This window comes from Solanum stenotomum, chromosome 10, assembly GCF_019186545.1.
Source record: "Solanum stenotomum isolate F172 chromosome 10, ASM1918654v1, whole genome shotgun sequence".
Lineage (NCBI taxonomy): Eukaryota > Viridiplantae > Streptophyta > Magnoliopsida > Solanales > Solanaceae > Solanum > Solanum stenotomum.
In genome coordinates, this window is record NC_064291.1 from 19,015,804 (window position 1) to 19,038,675 (window position 22,872).

The window sequence follows — 22,872 nt, forward strand, 5'->3', positions numbered from 1 at the left end:
TTTTCATGAATTTTTTTTATGTACAAAAGTAAAAAAGAAACAAATGAGAACTCATCAAAATGGGTTCTTACAAAGTAAAGCGTTTATCCATAAAAACCACAAAACTAAGTAACTATGCCTCAGTCCTGAACAACTTCGCGTCAAACTGTCGAAACCATGGTCCTTCAAGTACTGGATGAGTTCTTGTAACCATAGCAACAGACATTTTGCTTCTACCAACCATAACACTTTCCAAAATTTCATCTTCTTCTGCTTCCCTTTCCATTTCACGTGTTTCTTGGATTTATAAATTTCCAGCACCATCCTTCCTACAATAGCCACCAATGCCACACCTAATAGCCCGATAATGAAACCGATAACCAAAAACCCCCATATTCTCTTCTTCTTCTTCCTTGTCTCTGAAGGTAACACTACAAAAAACACAACTTAAGTGGGGTCATTTGTGATTGGAAATTGAAGTTTCGCGTTCTCTTTCACCCTTAGGAAAATATCAACCAAATCTTCATCTCTAAAAACACATTATAAACTATTCATAATTGATGTGACAAGTTTTTTCTTTGCCTACTAAAAGGTGTGTGAGAACGGAGGGAGTGGAGTAGAAGGTGCAAGATCATTGTCATTGTGGGTTTGTTCAAAGCTTTGTAGAGCAATATAAATAGTGCAATAATAGTGCCATTTTTTATTTTAATTTTGAGGTGTAAGATCATTACCATTAGGTTTGATTTTGATTTGTTAGGCATATAAGAATTTTTTGAGGTAAAAGATAGTGTATACCGTGGTTAGGGTTGAGGAAATGATTGAGAAAGAATAAGGACGAGAATTTTTTCTTGAAAAAAAGATTAACGCGTTAAATACACGCGTCACACACGGGTGTAAAAAACTAATAGGACCCCATGAAGTATAAGTATAGAGTTGACAATCCGATAATAAATTAGAAGGGTCATTTTGCTATTTTCTCTTTGTATAAATTATAAAATATGTGTTTTATCAAGTGTTGTGTTCCATTGTCAAAAACTAATACATTAACAAATAAAATTCTAGCTTTAAAACAATAACAACCAAACAAAATAGTTTACCAGCTCCCAAAATCAATAAAAACAAGTAATGTAAGTCCATTACCATCTTAAACAAACATCAAAACAAATAACCAAATTTCAACTTAACAACCAAATTTCAGTACCAACAAAGACGATTGACACCAAAATTTCATAAACAACTTACAAAATCAACAGCAAAAATAGTTGCAAACTTCAATACCACCTTATAAAATGCTTGTAGATTGGTTGTAGTTTCGACGTCAAGTAGTTAAGAGTTAAGATTTGTCTCATTGTTGGATGAATCTACCAAAATTTTAAGATTTCCTTTTGTTGCAGGAAATAATTTTGTTCTCCACTGTGAACTTGTGGCAAGTTCCTTTTCATTGCTTATTTTGTTTTGTATTCACAGGTAGAACCATTTGCTTATATCTTTTCTTTTGAGTATGCTGCAACTGAAACTTCATATTGCAAACTTTAAATGTTGGAAATAATCTAGTTTATAGTAATCTAATATAAACTTATTTTATCAATACTATGATATTCAGGAATTAACAGATTTAGCTATGCTTAATCATAAATATATGTACCTGTGTAGTATCTGCAATGTTTTGATCCATAACTTAGCTGAAAGTTAGATTTTTATTTGAAAGAGTATTTTTGTTACAAGAGGCTTTGCTTTCCGTCGGGAAAGTCTTGCCCTATATTGCCTTCTGGCTCTGCTATATATATAACTATAAATAACTCTTACTATAGTTACTTTACTTTACATAAACTACTTTACATCTATAGTAATGTACACGTTGCTCCTACTTTACATTACTTTATATCTCTTTTGCTTTCACTAACTTTGCTTTTTTGAATAAGACAAATAATTTTTTCTTTGCTGATTTTTTATCTTTTGTTTGTGACTATAGTTGGTTTTGTTCTTATTATGTTGCATTGCATTGCACTACATTACATTCATTATCATGTGATTGTGGTGGATACATGCCGAGCTTATGAGGGCTTAGAAAAGTTATTTTCTGACTAATGAACTATTAGTTATTGCTGCGATCTAACCCGATTTCTAACCTACATGACTTTTATTTTTAGCATATAATTTTTTTCTCTCCCAATGTAGTTCTTCTAATTTAGTAATGTTTAGGGTTATTTTAATACTTGGTATTCAATCAAATTGCAATGATGATTTATGATGTTGAGAGGTTCAATTGAAGTATTATATTTATGTAGTCTAAAAGAATGTCTGTTTGAGCTACTCTTCCGTTTATGACATAAGGATTTTCCTTTTTTTTGTGAAGAAGCACTTGTTAAGTAGACGTATATACCTTGAGGGTATTTGTGGAGATTAATGATTCATAATTTAGTGGAAATTTTAGCCGACAACTTTTAGGCTGAGTATTTGTGGTCTCTTGAAATAACAATGAAAATATTGGGAGGGATTAGTCCCATGTAGTTTGCCACATTATTAAAAAATTGGATAGTTAGCTCTTATGAGTATTTGTGGTCTCTTGAAATAACAACGAAAATATTGTTTATCCTAAAATATAACGGAGGATATAAGTAGTCAGTTTCACATAGTTTAGAAACAATTTAGACCATTTTTGGAATCTTAAATAAAAGATTAAAGACAAAGGACAAATATGAGTTATATTTCTAATAAAGGGTAAAAATGACCATTTTCGAAACTGAAAATGTGTCCCATAGTTATTTGTATGGGATGCAGCATAGACATATGATAATCACAACTCAGATTTAGCAATTCAACAACTCTTTTTCTCAAAGTCTCATCTCTCTCTAACCAAGGGAGAGAGAGAGAATGGATACTGTGTTTTCGGTGGATGAGATTGCCGATCAATTATGGTCATCGCCGCCACCGATGAGGTTATCTCATGACTTGGATTCTTCTTCCGCCACTTCGTCCTCTAAAATGATGAACAGGAGCTCGTCGGAGTGGGCTTTTCAGCGTTTCCTTCAGGAGGCTGCAGCAGCTGACACTACTTCCTCGTCTTCTTCACAGCAGATCAAGCTTAATCATAATTTAATTCCTGATCAATCGAAGCCTATGTCGTCGTTTGGCTCTGAACCTCCGATTGATTCCGATGAACATCAGGCTTTCCTCAAAAGACGCCTGGATTTGGCATGTGCCGCCTTCGCTTTGAATCGTGTATGTTATATTTCTTATTGATTTTAATTAGATAGGTTCTCTTCCTTTCAATTTGCGGTGATTTTGGAAACCTGCAAGCCAGAGAACTCCTTTTTCTTTTAATTAAATTGAATAATTGGACGCAATCCCTAAGTGATTTGGAAACTGCAAGGGAATTCCTTTCTTTTTCTTTTCTTCCTTTCTGGGTTTTGTCCACATTTAGGATTTAAGCAATTCCAATTTTATCCCTAGGCAAGCTGTGTAAAATCTCAAGATCCGGCTTCTTTGCCACCCGAAAAAGGATCACTGGCAGCTAATGCATCACTCTCTGGATCTCAGCTTCCTCCAAAAGGTTAGTCTTACCAATTAAACCAAATATACCTTTTTCTGTTCGTTTTTTCTTTTCATTTATGAATCGGTTTGGTTTTCAGATGCTGGTGTCACTGTGTGCTTTTTACTATACTACGCATAATGTTTCTAGTGTTGGTGTTATGTCTCACACAATGCAGTCTATAGATATTTAGTAGTAAACCATATATCACTTAAAATACATGGTGGATGTCCAAAGAGCTACAAAATGTTTGTAAGATAGTTTTTTTGCTGTTTGATATGAGTGTTTTGGTTTTAATAGCTAGTTATAGTTACTGTTGCTTGCATATTAGTCATATGAACACGTTCTTTTCTGCAAACACGAATAACTTCAGCAGTTCCATGGATGGGACAATTTTTTTTTGATTACATCATGGGAATGGCCATGCCACTGCCTTGTTCTTTTCTGCAAGTTAACATTCTCAGGTTTCGTATCTACTTCACATCACCAGAGAACCTTGAAATTCAAGAAAATGATAGACCCAACATTATGGAATTGTTAAATCTACCATGGAGGTAACTTCACTTGGTTCAGAGGAACATTGGACCAATCTGATTTTAGATTTGACCAACTTCTGGTTGCAACAGAATGGGACAACTCTTTCAAATAGCTAAAGCAAAGGGAGCTTTCTGAAGTCTTGTAATGACCCTCTATTGATGTAGGTTGGATAGATGAAGATAAATTCATGGTTTACATTGGAAAATTTATGGTTGAATGTTGAAGGTTTTGTGGTCCAACTAAAAGATTGGTGGAGCTCCTACAATGTTGAGGACAAGCATGATGTAATTTTGGCAAATAAATTGTGGGATGTCAGAATAATATTAAAGAACGAACATTAATGTTTTGAGAATTGAAGATAAGTCAATTTTCTTGAGGAGATCGAAAACTAGAAGATACTAGGAGATCGGATACAGAGGTCAAAATGTTTATGGCCAAGAAAGAGGGATGTAAATGCCGAATCTTCTGCGAAGCGACAAGAGAAATCAAAGATGCAACACAACATCGATAGGTTGTAAATCTCTGAAGATCCTGAAAATTCTATGGATGTTTCGAGAAAATAGTATCGTCTCTACAAAAGATAGTGAATGGTTATAGAGGTTTGACCTAGAGGAGGTATAATTGGCGATAAAAAGTAACGCAAGAGGTTAAAATGTATCCTTTGTCTAGAGGTGCTAAATTAGTTTGAAGCATGATATGATGGCCACATTCAAACACTTATTTTTGGAAGGCTTTTCTAGAAAAAGTCTGAATGCACTCATTGTCAAGAAAATATCCAAATGTTTGCAAGGATTTTAGACATGTTAACCTTGTAAGTAGCTGGTACACTATCTTGGAGAAGTTCTACATGAAAGATACAAGAAAGCGATGGGGAGGGTAATAAACTAATAACAGTTACACAAAATGTCTTCATCCCAGAAAACAAATAATAAATTTTTAGTTGCAAATGGGTGCTTGGATTCATGCAGGTTGAAAGGGAAGAGAAGGAATGATTTGCAAACTGAACCGGGAGAGAGATTATGACCATGTAAGTTGGTATTTCCTACAGAATACAATGAAAACTACGGGGTTTGAGGCCCATTCTCAATAAAGATTAGGGTTTGAGGAAGTATGATTAACAGGAATCAAGACTTGCATCAGCATAACAATATATTCCAAATAAATGGCACACTAGAGACGGATGAATTGTCACGTGGAAATATGAAGAGTGACTCAATGATCTGTAAGTGGTCTATGGAAAACTATTGCTGAACTAGATAAGCAAGCAAGAAATGATGGAAGATTCATGGTCACTCTTACTACATAGTGCTACCGAGAAGCGTGCTTAACACAAGATGACTTGCGGAGGAGGGTGTTTTAACTTGTGTAACAGATGGCACTTTTGGGCAACTTTCCAGAATCTCCTTATCATTTTTCTTGCATTCCAACAAGTATAAATAATCTGCGGTATGGTTTTAAACTTGTTTGATGTAGATTTGGTTGTTCCAAAGTTATAACAGCCGGGTTACGCACAATTACAATAAATAAAGAGAACCTCAAACAATAGTAGAAGAGAAAAAAAATGGAATGGGTGGAAGAGAAATCGAGATGATCAATAACCCTGTCTTGGTTAACTAAGGCAGATGTTAGTGTATGAAACTTATCACCTCCATTAAATACCAGCTAAAACCCAGATTAAAAGATTCAAAGGATTGACTCTATTTTAATGGTGATCTAAGAAGTTCTTCAAGATACACAGAAGTTTTTTAAATCTCCCAAGTCTAAATTCAACCATAATGTAACTAAATTACTAGTAAATGGCCATATATAGTAAATACCTCATTAGGCCCCATTTAGGAAAGACTCCAAGCCGAAACAAAGGCCAAAATAAGAAAATAAACCAATTTAAGGGAAATAGGTGATGTGCGGTTTTCCCAAGTGTGCGACTGCACATCTCAAAGGAAATTTGAAAAACCCACTTTTTAACTATAGTGCCTGTTGTGAATAGGGAAAAGTACCACATAGATGGTTGATAGAAAGAGAGAGAGAAAATGTTCTGAGGCACATATACCAACTTACATGTTGTCCCTATTCCATATACCTCAGATGATGGTTTAAGGTTGGATAAAATGAGGAGAAATTTTTGTGGCAAGGCAACAAAGAGAAGAAAGGCTACCACCTGCTCAAATGAAAGAAAATTGTCAAAAGTAAAAGTCAAGGTGCATTATGCATCAAGAACCTTAAGAACCAAAGCAAAGCAAAGCTCTTAAGGTGAAATGGCTATGGAGATACCCACAAGAGGCTCAAGCTTTATGGTGTAACTAGACATGGTTGCCCGTTCGCGCCGGACCCACTATATATTAGGCGATAACTATCACAAATATTGCTAGGTTAACAATTGGTAAAAGATTAGCAATATATACACATATGTTGTTTACACATTGCACTGCTTATATGCATTTACAGAATGCTATTTATGTATTTACATATTTGTACAAAAGTGGCAAAATAGATGGCGGCGGTAGTCATCTTGGTGTGACGCTGTAGTTGACAAGATACCCTGCAGTTGAAAGGAGAAGTGTTTTTAAGATAGGCAGCATAGTAAGAATGAAGTATGGTTGATTGTGACGTACGTTGTTAAAGAATAAAGCATTGGGTGGCATGGATCTTTTTGTCCAGCTATTCATATAAGGCAGTGCATGGGCAAAAAGATAGCAAGATGAGGTTTACGTTGCTGCAAAAACTTTTTGGGAAATCAAATGTGAGATTTTAGTAATGTGGCATTAACTTAAACAATCGAATAGAAGTACACAAATTACCTATCATTTAATTAAGTAAAGAGGGTGCACAACTGAAGCATGTGAAGTAATTATTAACATAAACAGATGAAAATAATCTTGGTTTGAGATAATTCTTTATACTGTTAAGTTAATATACAGTCTAGGAAGCTTGGATAAATGGAGTGTAAGCATTGTAAATTTCTTTTAGTAGGAAATTCACGATTTTACCAACAAAGCTGAATAGTAAGTAACTAAGACATTTTTATGAGCTAAGGTCACAACAAGTTAATATGGATTTCTATTAAACAATGTCCAGAATCTCTTTTTATGTTAGCTAGCGGCGGAGAGAAATTACGAAATCATTTGCCCCTTCAACCACAATTAACTTTCATTTGTTGGGGTATGACACTTGCGCGAAAGAATGGTATATGTAATTACCTCATCTTGTTATATTTTGTTGCAACAGTATGAATTTTGGGCAAAGCAGTTCTTATAAGAGTTCATTTCTTTCCCTTTTATCCTTTATATGATCTGCAAAGGTTTTAGCAAGGATGACATGGCCTATGCTGTTTCTAGTACTATATACTATTAGTATATTTAGTTCAAGCTATTAGTGTAGAGATACTAAGTTTCAGGTATTTGTGATTATGTGTAATTGCAACAATTAGAGTTCCATATGTTATGTGTACTATGTTTTTTGTTATATGTTCTTCATAATTGGAATATATTATATGTTGTATAGAAGTTCCTAATATTAGTACAAGACTCCATCTCCATCAGCAGGGGTGGCCAGCATACTGTCAGGGGTTCATCTGAACCCCCTTCGGCAGAAAGTATTACTATTTATACATGGCTAAAATTATTTTTTATGTTAATATAGTAGATGTCGAATCCCTTTCGATTAGTTCGTGGGTTTACTTATTTAGATTTTGAACCCCCTTGTTAAAAATCCTAGCTCCACCAATGTCCATCAGTGTAGGTATTTGATGAACCAAATATAGAAACATATAATAATTGTTCAGAGCTAAAGAAAATTGAAGGACTTGGTGCAAGCACAACTATATTTCGTTATCCTAAAGAAAGAATTTTAACGTAACTAATACATTAAAAGTACGAATTTCTGTAGACCATAATATCAGCTAAAGGGAACAACTTAGGCTCCAAAAGTTGAAGAATATTTGAAGGTGTTATCTAAGTCAAAACTACCAATATTCATGATCTACAATATTTACTACCAAAACAACTTAAGCTCCAATAATTGGAAGAAACAGCTAACCAGAAAGGCGAAACAAAAACCCGAGTAGAGCAATCTGAGAAGAAGACAACAACAACGTGAGTCCTTTAGGAGCTTATTTTTAGCCCTAGGTTTCTTCTCTGGGAGAGATTTCAAAATCGAGCTCCACAAGAACAACTAACTAATTCCTGCAAATCAAATTAAATCAAAGATAAAGGAAAATTGAGAAGAAAAATAGCCAAGCTGAGAAAGTAAAAGAAACCTAGAATTGTCGATGGTCGGCAGTCGGCAGTTGGCGGTCAGTGGTTGGCAGTATCTTTGGCTATGGAACAGAATAAGTGGTGGAAGATTTTTTTAGATATAAGAATAAGAAAAATGGAAAAGTGGTACCTTAGCTGACTTTTCAATTACCTTAGATGGACGACACATATACAGAGTTTAAGTGAAAAGTCAAAATTGTCCTTCACTAAAATTTTAATGACTAAGAACAGACATGTTGATACCAACAGCTTTACCCATGCTTCTAATATAGTAGAAATGTCATAAAAAACAAGTATGGGGAGCTGGACAATTGGGTAACTAAAGAAGTCACTACCCCTTAGGGTGTTAGTCTTTGGAGATACATTAGGCTCTTCTGGACTTCTGGATTGCCATTCCTTAAAAGTCACAATCTTCTATCAAGGTACACAATTGCAACACACGACTCTGTTTTGGTTAGATAAATGGATAGGTCTTGATAGTTTAGAAGGCTTATGTCCTGACATCTTTCCTTTGGCTCAACATCAACTAAAACAGCTGCTGAAATGTGGACAGAACAAAGCTGGGATTTGGTCCTGGAAAGACATTTAAATGATTGGGAAATTCACAGTTACTAAATTGTACAAGTTTTTGGAGAACTTTCTAGGAATAGAGTGAGGAGAGAATTGTTTATGTGGAATGGACATAGCAAATGCATAGATGCAGTGAAAGAGGGATGCTAGCTGACAAACCAAAGTAGAGCTCAAATTATTAAGTGGTCTTGGAAGCACATTTGGAAGCCAAAGTGCCACACAAAGTGGAAGTTTCACTTGGCTCCTAGCTATGGTTGTTTTCTGTTCCGCTTTGTGCTTAACTACTTGTGAGTTCATATGAGCTAGTTCTTAGGAAATATTGTGCCTGTGGGGTCCCATTTTTGATACTCTCTTATTTTGGTTGGCATAATTAAGTTCAACTAATTGAAACATGCACTTTTGATCCCTCTATTAATAGATTCACTTAACTATCACATGTTATGTGATTTTTGCGTGAGTGTTATATTCTTATATTGTACATATAAAGTTGTTAGAATAAAACTTATTTTCCTCCAAATATAACGGAAAATGAGCCAAACGTTATATTTTCCTCAAATTATGGTTCATCCAATAAGAACCCGATAGATCTGTGAATTCCAACAGTGGAGGGAGGGACCAAAAGCACATAGCAATATAATTAAAATTCAAATTCAAATATACTTAATTAAATATAACAAAAACAAAATTTGAATTTTGCAATAATTAAAGGACCAGAAGTCCAATTCAAGGGTTCTTTATCTAAAGATACAAGCATCTCATCAGCACCAAAGCACAAGCGCAGAAAATAAATAAGATGATTAATGAACATAGATATCCATTTAATTCTAGGGAAAGAGCCGATACATGTAACTGTTTGATTTATGTTGAACGAGGTTGTATGTCATTCTTCAGTTTCCTTTTCTTTTTTGGCAGGATCTGGGCAAGAATTGGCAAAAGTTCAAGATAAGGATGCTGGTGAGCCAATTGGAATACCTCCCTTGCCTGCAGTGCAGAAGAAACCTGGTATCCAGGTAAGGTCCACAACAAGCGGTTCATCCGGAGAGCAATCAGATGATGATGAAGCTGAAGGAGAAGCAGAAACAACTCAATCAACGGATCCAACTGATGTGAAACGTGTGAGGAGGTAATCAGTTTGCAACTTCGTTTTAGATTTTCTCTTGGTCGTAGCCTACTCTTTTTTTCTAATATTCTACCAGTTAATAGTCTCTAATAATTGGATATTAGATTTTAAGGGAACAACTCTATCCAACTTTCTAATTGGTACTTCCGTACTACCTAGGTAAATATAACAAATTAGGAAAATCCTTTTGGTGCTTCACTTTTGTATAAAATATTTAACAATGTGTATACTTGATATATTTGTATTTACTAGTTTTCGAACACGTGCATTGCATGTGTATCTCTGTTAATTAGTATTAATCTTTTAAAATGATATAATATTGAAGTATGCATGTGATGAAAATCTTTAGAGGAAAATACAAGTACAAATTAATGAATGATTTGCTTATTGGACTGATATTTATTATTCATTGCAAAAGCACTAACTTCCGAAAATTGTCTTCAAATTATGAATATCCTTTATTTTCTAGAAATGAAATCTGAATTTGGGGAGGAGAAAACTTGCTTTTAGTACCTTCTCTTAATATCATTGGATCAGAATAATGAATAAGTAGAAACCACATTTGAGTGAACCCACGAATAATTCAAAATATTTTAAGGATAGAAAGTACTAAAGAACAAATGTTTTTTTTCCTTCATATTTTTAAGCTATGATTAAACAAAAGAATTTGCAAATAAAAGTGCTAATGTTATAACTAGTCCATAAATTATGTAAACATTACAATTTGGAAAAGAAATTATTAGCATTTTCTTGAAAAACATATCGAAAATTGGAGAGAAAAAAACTAAACAACTTTGAATACATGAAATTAAATAACAACTCATCATCTTCTCAATGCTAATCTTTGTAACCATGCTTGCAGCCTAGTGTGCTTAGAGATTATGATTGGTACAATTTGTTCACCAAACCTTACTTGTGTGACATCTCATTCTTCGCTCAAATTTGAATTAACTCAATGACTACAAATCACGCTTGAGGTTTTCTAGGAAGAAGAAGCGTGAAAAACTGGGAAAATTTGTAGTTTAAAAATGAGAGGAAATCCCTCTATTTATAACCATCAAATGCTAGTATGCTTATTAAAAAAGTCACAATCTTTCAGAAAAGTCACAATCCGTTAGAAAAGTGACCACCCTTTGGAAAAGTCACAGCTTGTCAGAATAGTCACAATCCGTCAATGTGAAGAGGTTGTCTGTTTTTAATATTATATATATAAATAAATAAATAAAAATAAAATAGAAGATATACTAAATTGAGTGTTTTTAGTTGGAGGTATAATAATAGTTTAACATTCAAGTTAGAGAGTTCCTGCTTTTAAGGTAGTATAGATAGATAGATAGAAAAGTGACCACTCTTTAGAAAAGTCACAAATTATCGAAAAAGTCACAACCCTTCAGAAAAGTCACAACTTATCAGAATAGTCACAATCCTTCAATGTGAAGAGGTTGTCTGTTTTTTATATTATATAAATAAATAAATAAAAATAAAATAGAAGATATACTAAATTGAGTGTTTTTAGTTGGGGGTGTAATAATAATTTAACATTCAAGTTAGAGAGTTCATGCTTTTAAGGTAGTATAGATAGATAGATACATGAAGAAAATTCTTTTTGTGTTTTATATTGGAGAGAAATCTTTGCTTTACTAGTAAAGTAAAGCGAGAGATGATCAAATTCTTTCTTAGGGTTTCAAGTAATTCAACTAGTGCCAAGAAAAATATCTGGTTGTAGGGTGGGGAAGTGAAGAAAGCTGGCACAATATGTAATTCCTAGGGTATCAGTGGCAGAGAGGGGGATCACTCGATGCTCCTTTAGGCGCTCATTAGTTCGGACATCCCAGACTCCTACGGGAGGCAACATTGAGGAATTTTCTGCAATGGGTAAAAGCCTTACAGAGCAATGTCGTGTGAAGGTAGAGGGCCCAAGGGCCGTGAACTTCTTTTCCCGGAGAAGAGGCAATGACGGTATCTAGAAATAAGTATTGGCTAACTCTGTGCCAGTAATTATGGTAATACATGTAAGCATTATTTGGAATGATCGAGTGTTGAAGCGTCTACAAGTGGAATTTAAGTTCACTGGCAAACCTTGGTGCTCAACCCCTAACAGGTGGTGGAAACTACCAAGCTGGAGTACTAGGAGTAGAGGGACTTCCTGGTGGAGCAGTGAAATGCCTAGAGATCGGAAAGAACACCAACGATGAAAGCACTCTACAATCTCTACTTGGCTGTCACTGACACTGATAAAAGTAAGTTAGGGGAACGAATGAGATTATATTCTCTACTAGGCATAATGCGTATTGACCCATGCAATGTGTAGTTATAATGTGTCTTGACGCATATTCTGCGATTGAGGTCAGACCTCAACCTCTTGATTTGGAGATTTGACTTATTTTCCTAACTTTCTATATATTAAATGCGATACACTATATATGTATAAATTTATCATATTGTCAAGTACATTAGGTGATTTTGTCTTACTATAGCACTATGAGTAATCAGAATTATCCAAAATCTTTTGATTTTCTCCTCTTGGCTGATTTCTTTCCATACCTAACAAGTGATTTATATATTTTGGTTAATGCCAATATGCTTTGAGCTTTCTAATTAATATATTTAGTTACCAATAATTTTACCGTCTCCAAAATATAAATTGTTGGAGACTAGAGTTGTTGAAGTTGTGTATAGGAACTTGTATAGTAAGAATCCTTCTTTTTGTTCTGTAGGAGTCCTGATTTTGTAAGCGCTAGCACCAACTTAGTGCTAGATATTTTCTCTATCAATATAATCATTATTTATCTGTTAAAATAAATAGTTAAGTTATGAGGCATTGAAGAGCATGATGTTACTGTGTGAAAATAAATTCTGTATGATACACTTGCAATAACTTCAATTCAAGACATGTTATTACCAATGAATTGCTTTATATAGTGAATGAGATGAAGGTAAGATATCGCGGTGTTGTTACATTTACCTTTACATTTTTCTGCTAGGCAAGTTGTTCTTGTCATTTGCATCCTCAGATGATGTGGTAACATTGTCACATTGTCTTTCACTATTTTTCTGATTGGTAAATTGTCCTTGTCGTTGCATCCTCAGTAATTGTATAGAAATGCCATGCACCGGGTCCATAAGTACCTGAGTCTACAGTTCAAGTGGAAGACTTTTGAGTTAAAGGGATACAGAGATATTTTGGCCTTGCCAAAGGCCTAAAAGCTCAAAGTTCAATGAAGATGTTTTTGGATTGAAGGACTGGTTCTATCCATCTCAGAGAAAACAGAAATCAAACTACCAATTGCTGGTGCCTCTGGACAAATGGATCTTTCTGATTTGCTTCTGAAGGAAAGAGCTTCGATGATGAAGGTGTCATTTATGACAAGATTACTAGTCTGTTTTAGGCAGAATGAATATTTGAAGTCCTCAGAATATGATATGGTTAGAGGTGGACTTGTGAATATAAGTTGATTGGACTTGATTTTGTTTAGTAATAATTTTATAACTAAAATCATGTCGATGGTAACAAATTCATTGGGCATCCAAGAGATTTAGCTTATTGTTGGTATGTTGCATTTTTGGCGAGTATAACTGGTTATTATCCTAATATTTTGTACCAACTCATTGACAGAATGCTATCCAATAGAGAATCAGCTAGACGCTCGAGAAGAAGAAAACAGGCCCATCTGACAGAACTAGAGACACAGGTATGTTTCTGGGTCATGATTTCAGTTAATATATACTTTCAACTATTTGTTTAATGAAAAATTGTTCATGGTAGGTCTCTCAAGTAAGAGTAGAAAACTCCTCTTTATTGAAACGCTTGACTGACATAAGCCAGAAATACAATGAAGCAGCAGTTGACAATAGAGTATTGAAAGCAGATGTTGAGACATTGAGAGCAAAGGTAAGGCTACTTCTAGTGTTTGGAGAAAGCAGGTTCAACAAAATTCTTTTTGTTTTTGTGGGAGAAAAGTGAGGTTAATATAGTAGACAAGGATGTCTTCATGGTATGGTTAATTTTATCAATTGATCAGAAGTTAAACGAATTCAAAATTCCTGTTATATTTTTGCTACTCCTCTTTGTATGTCATTTCATGTTTTTAGATGCTGAAATGGCCAATGTGCTTCTTAATCAAAGTCTACCTGGCTGTATTTAAATTATACCTGGACACAAGCTTAACCTACTTTGGGAAACCTAATATAGAAGAAAAGTGGCTCAGAAGAATCCTCCATCCCTCTGTTAGTTTCTCTTTTCCTGCTACTAAATAAGAGAACCTGTAGTAGATAGATCTCATATGTTACGATTTTACTTGGGGAGAAAGAATTTTAGTTATTTGTGCTATGATCCTTCTGTTCCACTCTTTCCTCATTGTTGAAGTCTTGTGGTTAGAAACCCATAAAATATTCCTTCATTTACTGATGTGCAGGTGAAGATGGCTGAAGAAACTGTTAAAAGAGTTACTGGGTTGAATCCTCTATTCCAAGCTATGTCTGAGATATCGACAATAATGATGCCATCTTTCACTGGTAGTCTTTTCGACTCATCAGCAGACGCTGCTGTTCCTGAACATGATGACCTGAAACGTCACTACTATCCAGCACCTGAAAATGGTCATATGCCCAACCATGATTCTAGAATGCAAAACGGTATGTTAGATATCCCTCCTATAGGAAATGTACATCAGAACTCCGCAACAGAAACAATCGAGGCCAACACGATTGACAGAACATCTTCAATGCAGCGAGAGGCTAGCTTGGAGCATCTGCAGAAGCGCATCCGCGGAGAAGCAAGTACTTGTGGAAACCAAGGCAAGGGAGAGTAGTAGAGTGCTTAATGAGCAGAAAAGTTAACAACTGCAAGGCAGATTTCACAGAGATCTGTAAATCTTACATATCATATGACTTCGAAATAATTAATCTTCTAAGCATATCGAGTTTATCTGAAGAAAAAAAAAAAGCAAAAAAGAAGAAGACTATTCTGTGTGCCAATGCTTTTTCGGTTACACTGTTATATTAATTTAATTATCTGTTTCCTGGCCTATTCTTCCTTTCGTCGTTTTATTCAAACTCCTCTCTTTTCACCTTCATACCATAAAAATATGACACTTGGGTCTAATTCAACCCTAAAAACTAGCTTATGAGAAGAGGATTGTCTAAGTTCATATAAATAGACCACTAATTGATTCTCAAATTAATGTAGGACTTTGAACTACTCTAACACCTCCTTCACATCTATGTCCAATTGAAGTGTAGATCGGAAGCTCAAATGGGGATGAACCTGATTTTGATATAATGTAAATATATGACACATTGATCTAACTTAACTTTAAAAGCTAGCTCATGAGGGAATGAATGTACAAATTCATATAAGCAGGCCACCAACTCATTTTTTCAACTAATGTGAGATTTTGACCCACTTTAATGCCATGGTTCACACTCCAGTTGGATTTGGGTGTGAAGAGGGGTGGTGGTGTTAGAGTGGGTCAAAGTCCAACATTAGTTGGGGAATGGACTGATGGTTTGTTTACATGGATTTGAGCAATCTTCCCATCATAAACTAACTTTTAGGGTTGAGTTTGATATAGGTGTCATATCTTTATAGGTACTTCATCAAGAATCTTTACCATCACAATATTGATGGCTTTAGGTTACATTTAGGTGAATGTTTTGGGAGGCACCCAACTTGGTCGCCTTTGTTTAACCTATATTCACTTATTTATTTATTTTTAAATGATATCTAATATTATGTAACTTCAAACATGTTGCTTCTCCTCTTATTTGGAGTTTGAGATTACTAGATATTTTTCATCAATTGATTTTGGATTTAAATTGAATTTGTTTTACTTCAGTTGAAGCGATAAATTCATAATGGTTGAAAAATATAAAAATAGATGAGTCTTGTTGGAAAAGCTTGAAAACAATGGTGGTTAACAATGACGATCACCATAATTATAAGATGGATGTGTTATTGTTTTGGTACATGGATGATTGAAACTCGTTCTTTATATTATATGCTTTTTTTTTAAAAAAAATATTGAATTTATTTGAGGTATCATAGGAAGTGAATTCACATGGTGGAATGGACGAAACAATGAAGATTACATTTTTAAAAGGTTGGATAGATGTTTGGGCAACCAACTACTTCAGAGTAGATATTCTTATTACTAACATTACTTAATTGATCAAAATTGGATTTGATCATGCCCAATTATTGATAGGATAATTTGAAAAAAAATTCGTTATTAAGAAATATTTCTTAAAGTTCAGACTAAGAATGAGAATTTTCTAGATAGTGAGGGCAAACATGACGATTAATTTTATAAACAATTCCTATACACATTTCTATATAAGAAAAGATCAAGGTAAATCATATATATATATATATATATATATATATATATATATATATATATGATTTATTAAGAAAATATTTACCATCTCTAACAATATTATTTTTCTTAACTAAATATAGCAATTTTTGGAATTAAAAATTGTATGGTAATTTCAAAAAGGCCCCATATCTATCTCTATATGTCACATCTTTTCCTCTTTCCATGTCATTTTCTCTCCTCCTCCTCCTCCTCTTCTTCTTCTTCTTCTTCTTCTTTTGATTTTTCATTTAAAGAACTATCCTCAAATTAATTTTTGCTTATATTTCACGATTTTCATCCAAAACACGATGAGAAGAGGAACAAAAAGACCGAAAATTTATACAAAATCATGTGCTCAAACATAAATTTCAAATCTCTAATATTACAACAACAAGATTTCACCATTGATGGGCATTATAAAGCCTTAAACTTTGAATTCATTATTTGAGTTTGATGAATTTGTGATTGATTCGGATAGATTGTTCCTACAAATAATGGAAAGAATTATTTGGAGTTCAAGTCTCGATTTTAAGAGGGTTTGGTCATGTTTAGAATTGATTTTAGGAGAAATATTAGATTGAAACTCGAGATGAAGTTTAGAGAAATGTATCGCGATTGTATTAAAGTTGTATTAGATATGTTTCATTATTGTATTAAATTTGTAATAAAATAATGACCAATACATTTATAATACATGTTGCAAACTTCACTCCCCTTTTTTAGTGATATCAACCAAAAATGTTAGGTAACACACTTATAATACATTTTATAATATAAGCATAATACATTTGTAATACGCATTGCAAATATCACTCTTTTTCTTAGTGATACAAATCAAAATAATTTACAAGACACATATAATACATGTTTTATTCTTGAATAATACAAGTTTAATTTAGTCTGTAGATCATTGTGTTGTCTTTCGTTAGTTACATTTTCATTCATTCTTAATTCTCTCTTCTAATTCAACTTTAACATTGTGTAATACACATTTAATTCATTTTTGCAGTTTATTAGTTGTTTGTTACTATTGGATTACTTGTTTAATTCATTAATGATAAAAGTTTAATTCACTCTATAGATCACTATCTGGTCTTTCATTAATTATATTTTTTATTCGTGCTTAATTCTCTCTTATAATTCAATTTTAATATTTGTGTAATACACTTCTAATATAAGTTTAGTTCATTTTGCAGTTTATTTGTTGATTTGTTACGATTAGATTACTTGTTTAATTCAATATTGATACAAGTTTTATTCTGTTTACAGATCATAGAATGATCTTTCATTTGCTACATTTTGTATTCATGTTTAACTCTCTTCTAATTCAATTTTAATATGTGTGTAATACATTTTTAATTCAAGTTAAATTCATTGTGCAGTTTATTATGTCTTTTTATTTATTACGATTAGATTACTTGTCTAATTAATTATTAATACAAGTTTTATTCAGTATACAAATCACTGACTACCTTAGGAAAGAAAGTGGAGAGAGAGAGAGAAAGAAAGAAAGGGAGAAAGAGCGAGATAGAGAAAAAGCGAGAAAGAGAGATAAATTTAATAAAATAAATGGTATTGCAATATATTGCAATGGATGGTAATAATTAAAGAGTATATTTATAAGCAACAATTATTTATTAAAAGAGACTCATCTAAGTAATTAATCCAAAGATCAAAGCAACATTGGCTCAATGGAGTAACTCCGCCTTTAGAAATATATTCCAAGAAATAAAAGCACCGAAGGTGTTATTATGATACATGAGATTCAACTTGAGACAACCATCCCCAGACAACATAAGAGACTTCATAGAGTCCAAACTGATTTGAATAAGTATTTATACTTGTAGGAATAATTATTGCAAGAAAAAGACAGGTATACAATGATTTCAAGAAGGAAATAGAAATACTAGGTTCTTACATGCAAATATTTAAAGGAGGAGAAATAGTTTGAAATGGCTAAAGAGGTTGTCAAATTCTTCAAAAAAGTAGTTCACCAAAAACCCTGATCTAAATAATTTTGAATTATTGGATCAAATACCATATATGATTTATGAAGAATAGAACAATAATATTGAAGAACCGGCAACATATGAGGAGGTGAAAAATGTGGTATTTAAGTTGAATGGTGAAAGTGTTGGGAGACATATTGCTTTACAAGTTTGATAAGCATCATGATATGATAAAGATCTTTTTTTGGAGCTGAACTATCAAGATTCGTTACTCATACTAACTTGATTATGATATCAAGAAGGGTCTAGTCAATACCTTCTCTGATATGAGCTCAATTAGTCTTGAATAATTTTATGAATAAAAAATATTTTCTAAATTGATATATTAAAGACAAGTCAATATATTAGAGAATGTTATTTCTCCGTACTAAGTTGATTTTATAAAAGAAAGAAGTATAATAGAGAACGTACTGCGTACATAAGAAATTATCTCTACATCAGATTAAGAACAAAGTCTGCTAATATGGTGATGATGTTATATATAACAATGAATTATCACACAGTGTCATGGTTATTCCTATCCAAGACACTAAGAAAAATATGCTATTGAAAAATATTGACATTATTTACAGAATCATAAGCAACAATTGATACCCAATCTTAATAAATGGGCAACAACAAATTATCTTTCAATCTTCAAGGGGAATTAAATAAGAGAACCCACTATTCCTCCCTTTGTTTATCCATACAACATAAATACTCACAAGATTTCAACACTTTTAACTATATACTACAGTTCATAGGATATGGCGTATCTAAAAGTAGTCCTAAATTTTATCACTTATACAAATAATATGTGTTACGATATCAACCCGCCACAAGTGAACCCTACACTAATCTCAGGTGGGAGAACTAACTTTCTACTAACACACAATTCATTAAACAATAAAAAACAATTAGTTTTCAATACCAAAATAAGTTTGCATAATTTAAAATCATTGTCCCCAAATTTTCACGGAACTAACTCCCTAGAAACTGAAGGTCGTGTATCAAAACATCTATGTAGTCTAGAATGCAGGGATGCAATCCCAGAACATAAATATTCTAAGTCTGAAAATAGACCATAGAAGATAGAAGAATCCACAATATCTTGGAAGAAGTAGCTAACCCTTGAATTCAAAAAAATGTTGAAATCACAATTGAGGTCACTATGCAACAGTCAAAATGTGCCCTGTACTCAACAAAGAAAGAGCAAGTGAGTATCAGTACACAAAATCCACAATGTATTGCTAAGATCATAGACTAGTTCCAACATACAAAATATTAGCATACAACCACAACTTAGTAAAACAGATAATATACAATTATAACCACAATTATGAACATAGCCCGGACTCTCAATCCTCACCCTGAGTGGATATGCACAATAAACATGAACAACCATAACAAAACAAGTCAATCTAGCTTGTTCACTCATGGAACCCACAAACAAACAACCAATGTATTAGGTGTGGTACTCGAGCTAACCGTTAGTATGAACCAGGCGTGATATCCAATCCAATAGAGGGATATCATGTACTAGGCATATGTCACGACCCAGAGTATCCCAATGTGTGACATGGAAAGTAGGACTTAGAGAGGCCCTAAACATACCACTTGACATAAGGATTACGTAATAAGATACAATATACTATCAAGCACAAAATAATCGAAGTCTCAGAAGTAAAGTCTAGATCATATAGGAAATATAAAATAGTACAAGACTAGAACATAAATGTAGAAATCTAAACTCTGTCTGACATAACCTTTCTAACATCATATGAGTGGTTGGGACGTAACCCATACGCCACATACAAGTCTGAAACTGAAATGACAATAAAAGTAATAAAATATCAATTGCCTTGTCCTCGAACCATGAGGACTCACCAATCAAAGTAATCAATATTTGAGCAATCCCAATCTAACCATGTTCAGGAAGATGAGTGTCAGACCATATCTTATGAAATAATATAGACACAAATATGCATTATTATGATGAATTTACTAACTATGAGGAAATGCATGAAGACGTAAAACATGATAACAAGGTGAACTTAAGCATAATTACCCAATGTATGAGGTCGGGGTCGAATCCCACATGGAATGGTATATGAAGGAATTCAATTACGCAATAAAATTGTGCTATAATCTATTATAGTAGTATGGTACAAGAGTGGATGAATTCCAAATATCAAATTGAGATGATTTAGTAACCAATTTTGACAAATTAAACTAAAACAAGTGTTTAGCAAGCAATCATAGTAACAATCTAGGAGTGTGTGGAAGTGAGTATCGATTTCAAATAGTTTCTTAATGTGATTTCTCAATAACATTAATCACCCATACATGCTAGGTTAATCTCAAGCACACATTGCATTTCTCAATCATAACATGCTTATCATAGGAACTCTTCTCAGATCCTCTCATCCACAATCTACTAAACAACTCATTGCCTCTCTCTCTATCTCTCAAATCTTGCATTTAGAGATGAAACCTCAAAATACTTTTGTCTAAGGAATTCAAATCTAATATGCAAGCATCAAGTTAATTACCCTCTTCATGTAACTTTCTCAAGCAAAACTTGAAGATCTAAAGTAGAATCAAGTTTATAACCTCAATTCATAAATTAACATATGAAAATCGACTTGAATCCATGGAAACTAAAGTAAAACAGAGCAACACACCAAATTTCACCAATTTAATCAAAATTCAACTTCATTTGAAAAACCCTAGAATTGGAGTTTTAGGCAATCATGCTAGAATTAAAAAAAATTATACTGAAAATATTTTCATCAATTGAATTGTTGGCTTACAACTTCAAATCTAGAGACCCACTTCCTAATTCCACCCAAAAGATGGATTACAAGCTTGCTTGACATTCAAGTTATTGGAAAGTTCTATTCTACTCTAATTTCATAAAGGGTAAGATGTAACATCCTAGATGTAATGCAAATTTTCTTTTGTACTTTTTCTTCTTGACTATTTATCTTTCCCGAGAACTCACTCAAATTTCAGTGCGCGACTAAAGCGGGGTTTTAGCCAATCATGCTAGAATTAAAATAAATTATACCAAAAATATTATCAGCCACTGAATTGTTGGTATACAGCTTTAAATCTAGAGACCCACTTTCGAATTCCACCCAAAATATGGATTACAAGCTTGCTTGGCACTCAAGATATTGGAAAGTTCTATTCTACTCTAATTTCCAAAAGTGTAAGATGTAAAATCCAAGATATAAGATGCAAATTTTATGTTGTACTCTTTCTTCTTGGCTATTTATATTTTACCTAAACCTCATCTAAATGTCAGTGCACGACTCAATCGACGAGGTTAGTCGGGCTCGCTGACTCACTTGATGAGTTAGTAACTCACTCGGCCAGTCACTGACTCACTCGACGAGACGTTGACTCACTTGGCGAGTTGCCGACTTATTGTTGTCCTCATCTTTTCATGGCTTCAAGTAGTTGAGAAAGTTTGCGATATCGATGGAGCTCACCATTCACATTCGACAAGTCGTTGACCATCACATATGCTCGCCTTTTTGACCTTCAAATTATCCAAACTATTTTATCAATTTAACCGAACAATATTCATCTTGCCGACAAAGTTTGGTGGATCGCCGTTTGGTCCTTCTTCTCATTAACTTTCCTTGAGCTTTTCAGTAGAAGACTTTGTCATTTTTGGTGAGGTCCAACACGTTTGGTGAGTCCCCAAGTACCTTTGGCAAGCATCAACTTCATATTTTTGTTCTTTTCCATGTTTTTGGCCTTTTTCATGATTTTTTTCCTTGCCTTGTCCTTAAGCCTCTCAACTATAAAAAAATAATTGATCATCATATATGGACATAAAAAGGCATTGATGATGCTATTTGTTTCACTAAAAGGCCTCAAATGAGTCAAAATCTCCGACTCTTCAAAACATCTAACTTAAAATTTTACTTTTTCTTAAGTACATCGAGAATTCAATTAGGTCAACAAGGGTGTCTACAATAGTGCTTCTTGCGAGCCAACATGCAAGTGTTATCACAAGGCTACTATCAAGTTTAGGCAATTCTCAATTATTGTTAAAAAGCCTTGATGAGCACTTATTTTAGGCCAATTTAGTTCAACAATTAGTGTCCTCAATGCCTAATTATGTACTATTCTAATAATATTTTGACGATTTGCAGCTGTGAAGGCTAAGGGACAAGGAAATGATGACTGTTTAAAAGAATGACCAAAAACATGAAAAGAAGTATAAACTCTACATTGCTGATCGCCTAACAAGAAGGGTGGATCACCCAATGAGCATGACCTCGCCTAAATCGATAGTTCCCAACACTTGAATTAATTGAGGTGGGTCGGTGAATTCACAGAAGAATGACGACTTACTGAATGCAAGAGACAAACTTGCTGACCATCACCGAAGGTGACAATATTTGGAGAAAAAATGAAGGCTTGAAATGTGAACAATTGTGGTACTCAGCGATCCGTCAAATGTGAAAGGCAAACTATAACGAGCTCACCGACTGAGGTTCAAATACCTAAAGCCTAA

At 33.6% G+C, this 22,872-nt stretch overlaps 1 protein-coding gene and 1 long non-coding RNA gene across 3 annotated transcripts; one reads left to right on the top strand and one right to left on the bottom strand.

Moving 5' to 3' along the window:
- Positions 1 to 2,728: 2,728 nt before the first annotated feature.
- On the top strand, positions 2,729 to 15,030 carry LOC125842310 (light-inducible protein CPRF2-like). Of its 2 annotated transcripts, XM_049521595.1 has the most exons (7): positions 2,736 to 3,201; positions 3,433 to 3,532; positions 9,784 to 9,994; positions 13,608 to 13,683; positions 13,758 to 13,883; positions 14,407 to 14,626; positions 14,722 to 15,030. In XM_049521595.1, exons 1-7 carry the CDS (start codon positions 2,854 to 2,856, stop codon positions 14,730 to 14,732), a joined length of 1,092 nt encoding a protein of 363 aa, XP_049377552.1. In that variant the 5' UTR covers positions 2,736 to 2,853; the 3' UTR covers positions 14,733 to 15,030. The 2 variants fall into 2 exon arrangements, with proteins under 2 accessions (XP_049377551.1, XP_049377552.1); XM_049521594.1 differs by having other exon boundaries at positions 2,729 to 3,201; positions 14,407 to 15,030.
- On the bottom strand, positions 13,483 to 13,685 carry LOC125842315 (uncharacterized). Its single transcript, XR_007443901.1, has 2 exons — positions 13,569 to 13,685; positions 13,483 to 13,531 (listed from the first exon to the last, which is right to left on the bottom strand). It is a non-coding gene; the product is annotated as an uncharacterized LOC125842315 (long non-coding RNA).
- Positions 15,031 to 22,872: the final 7,842 nt, after the last annotated feature.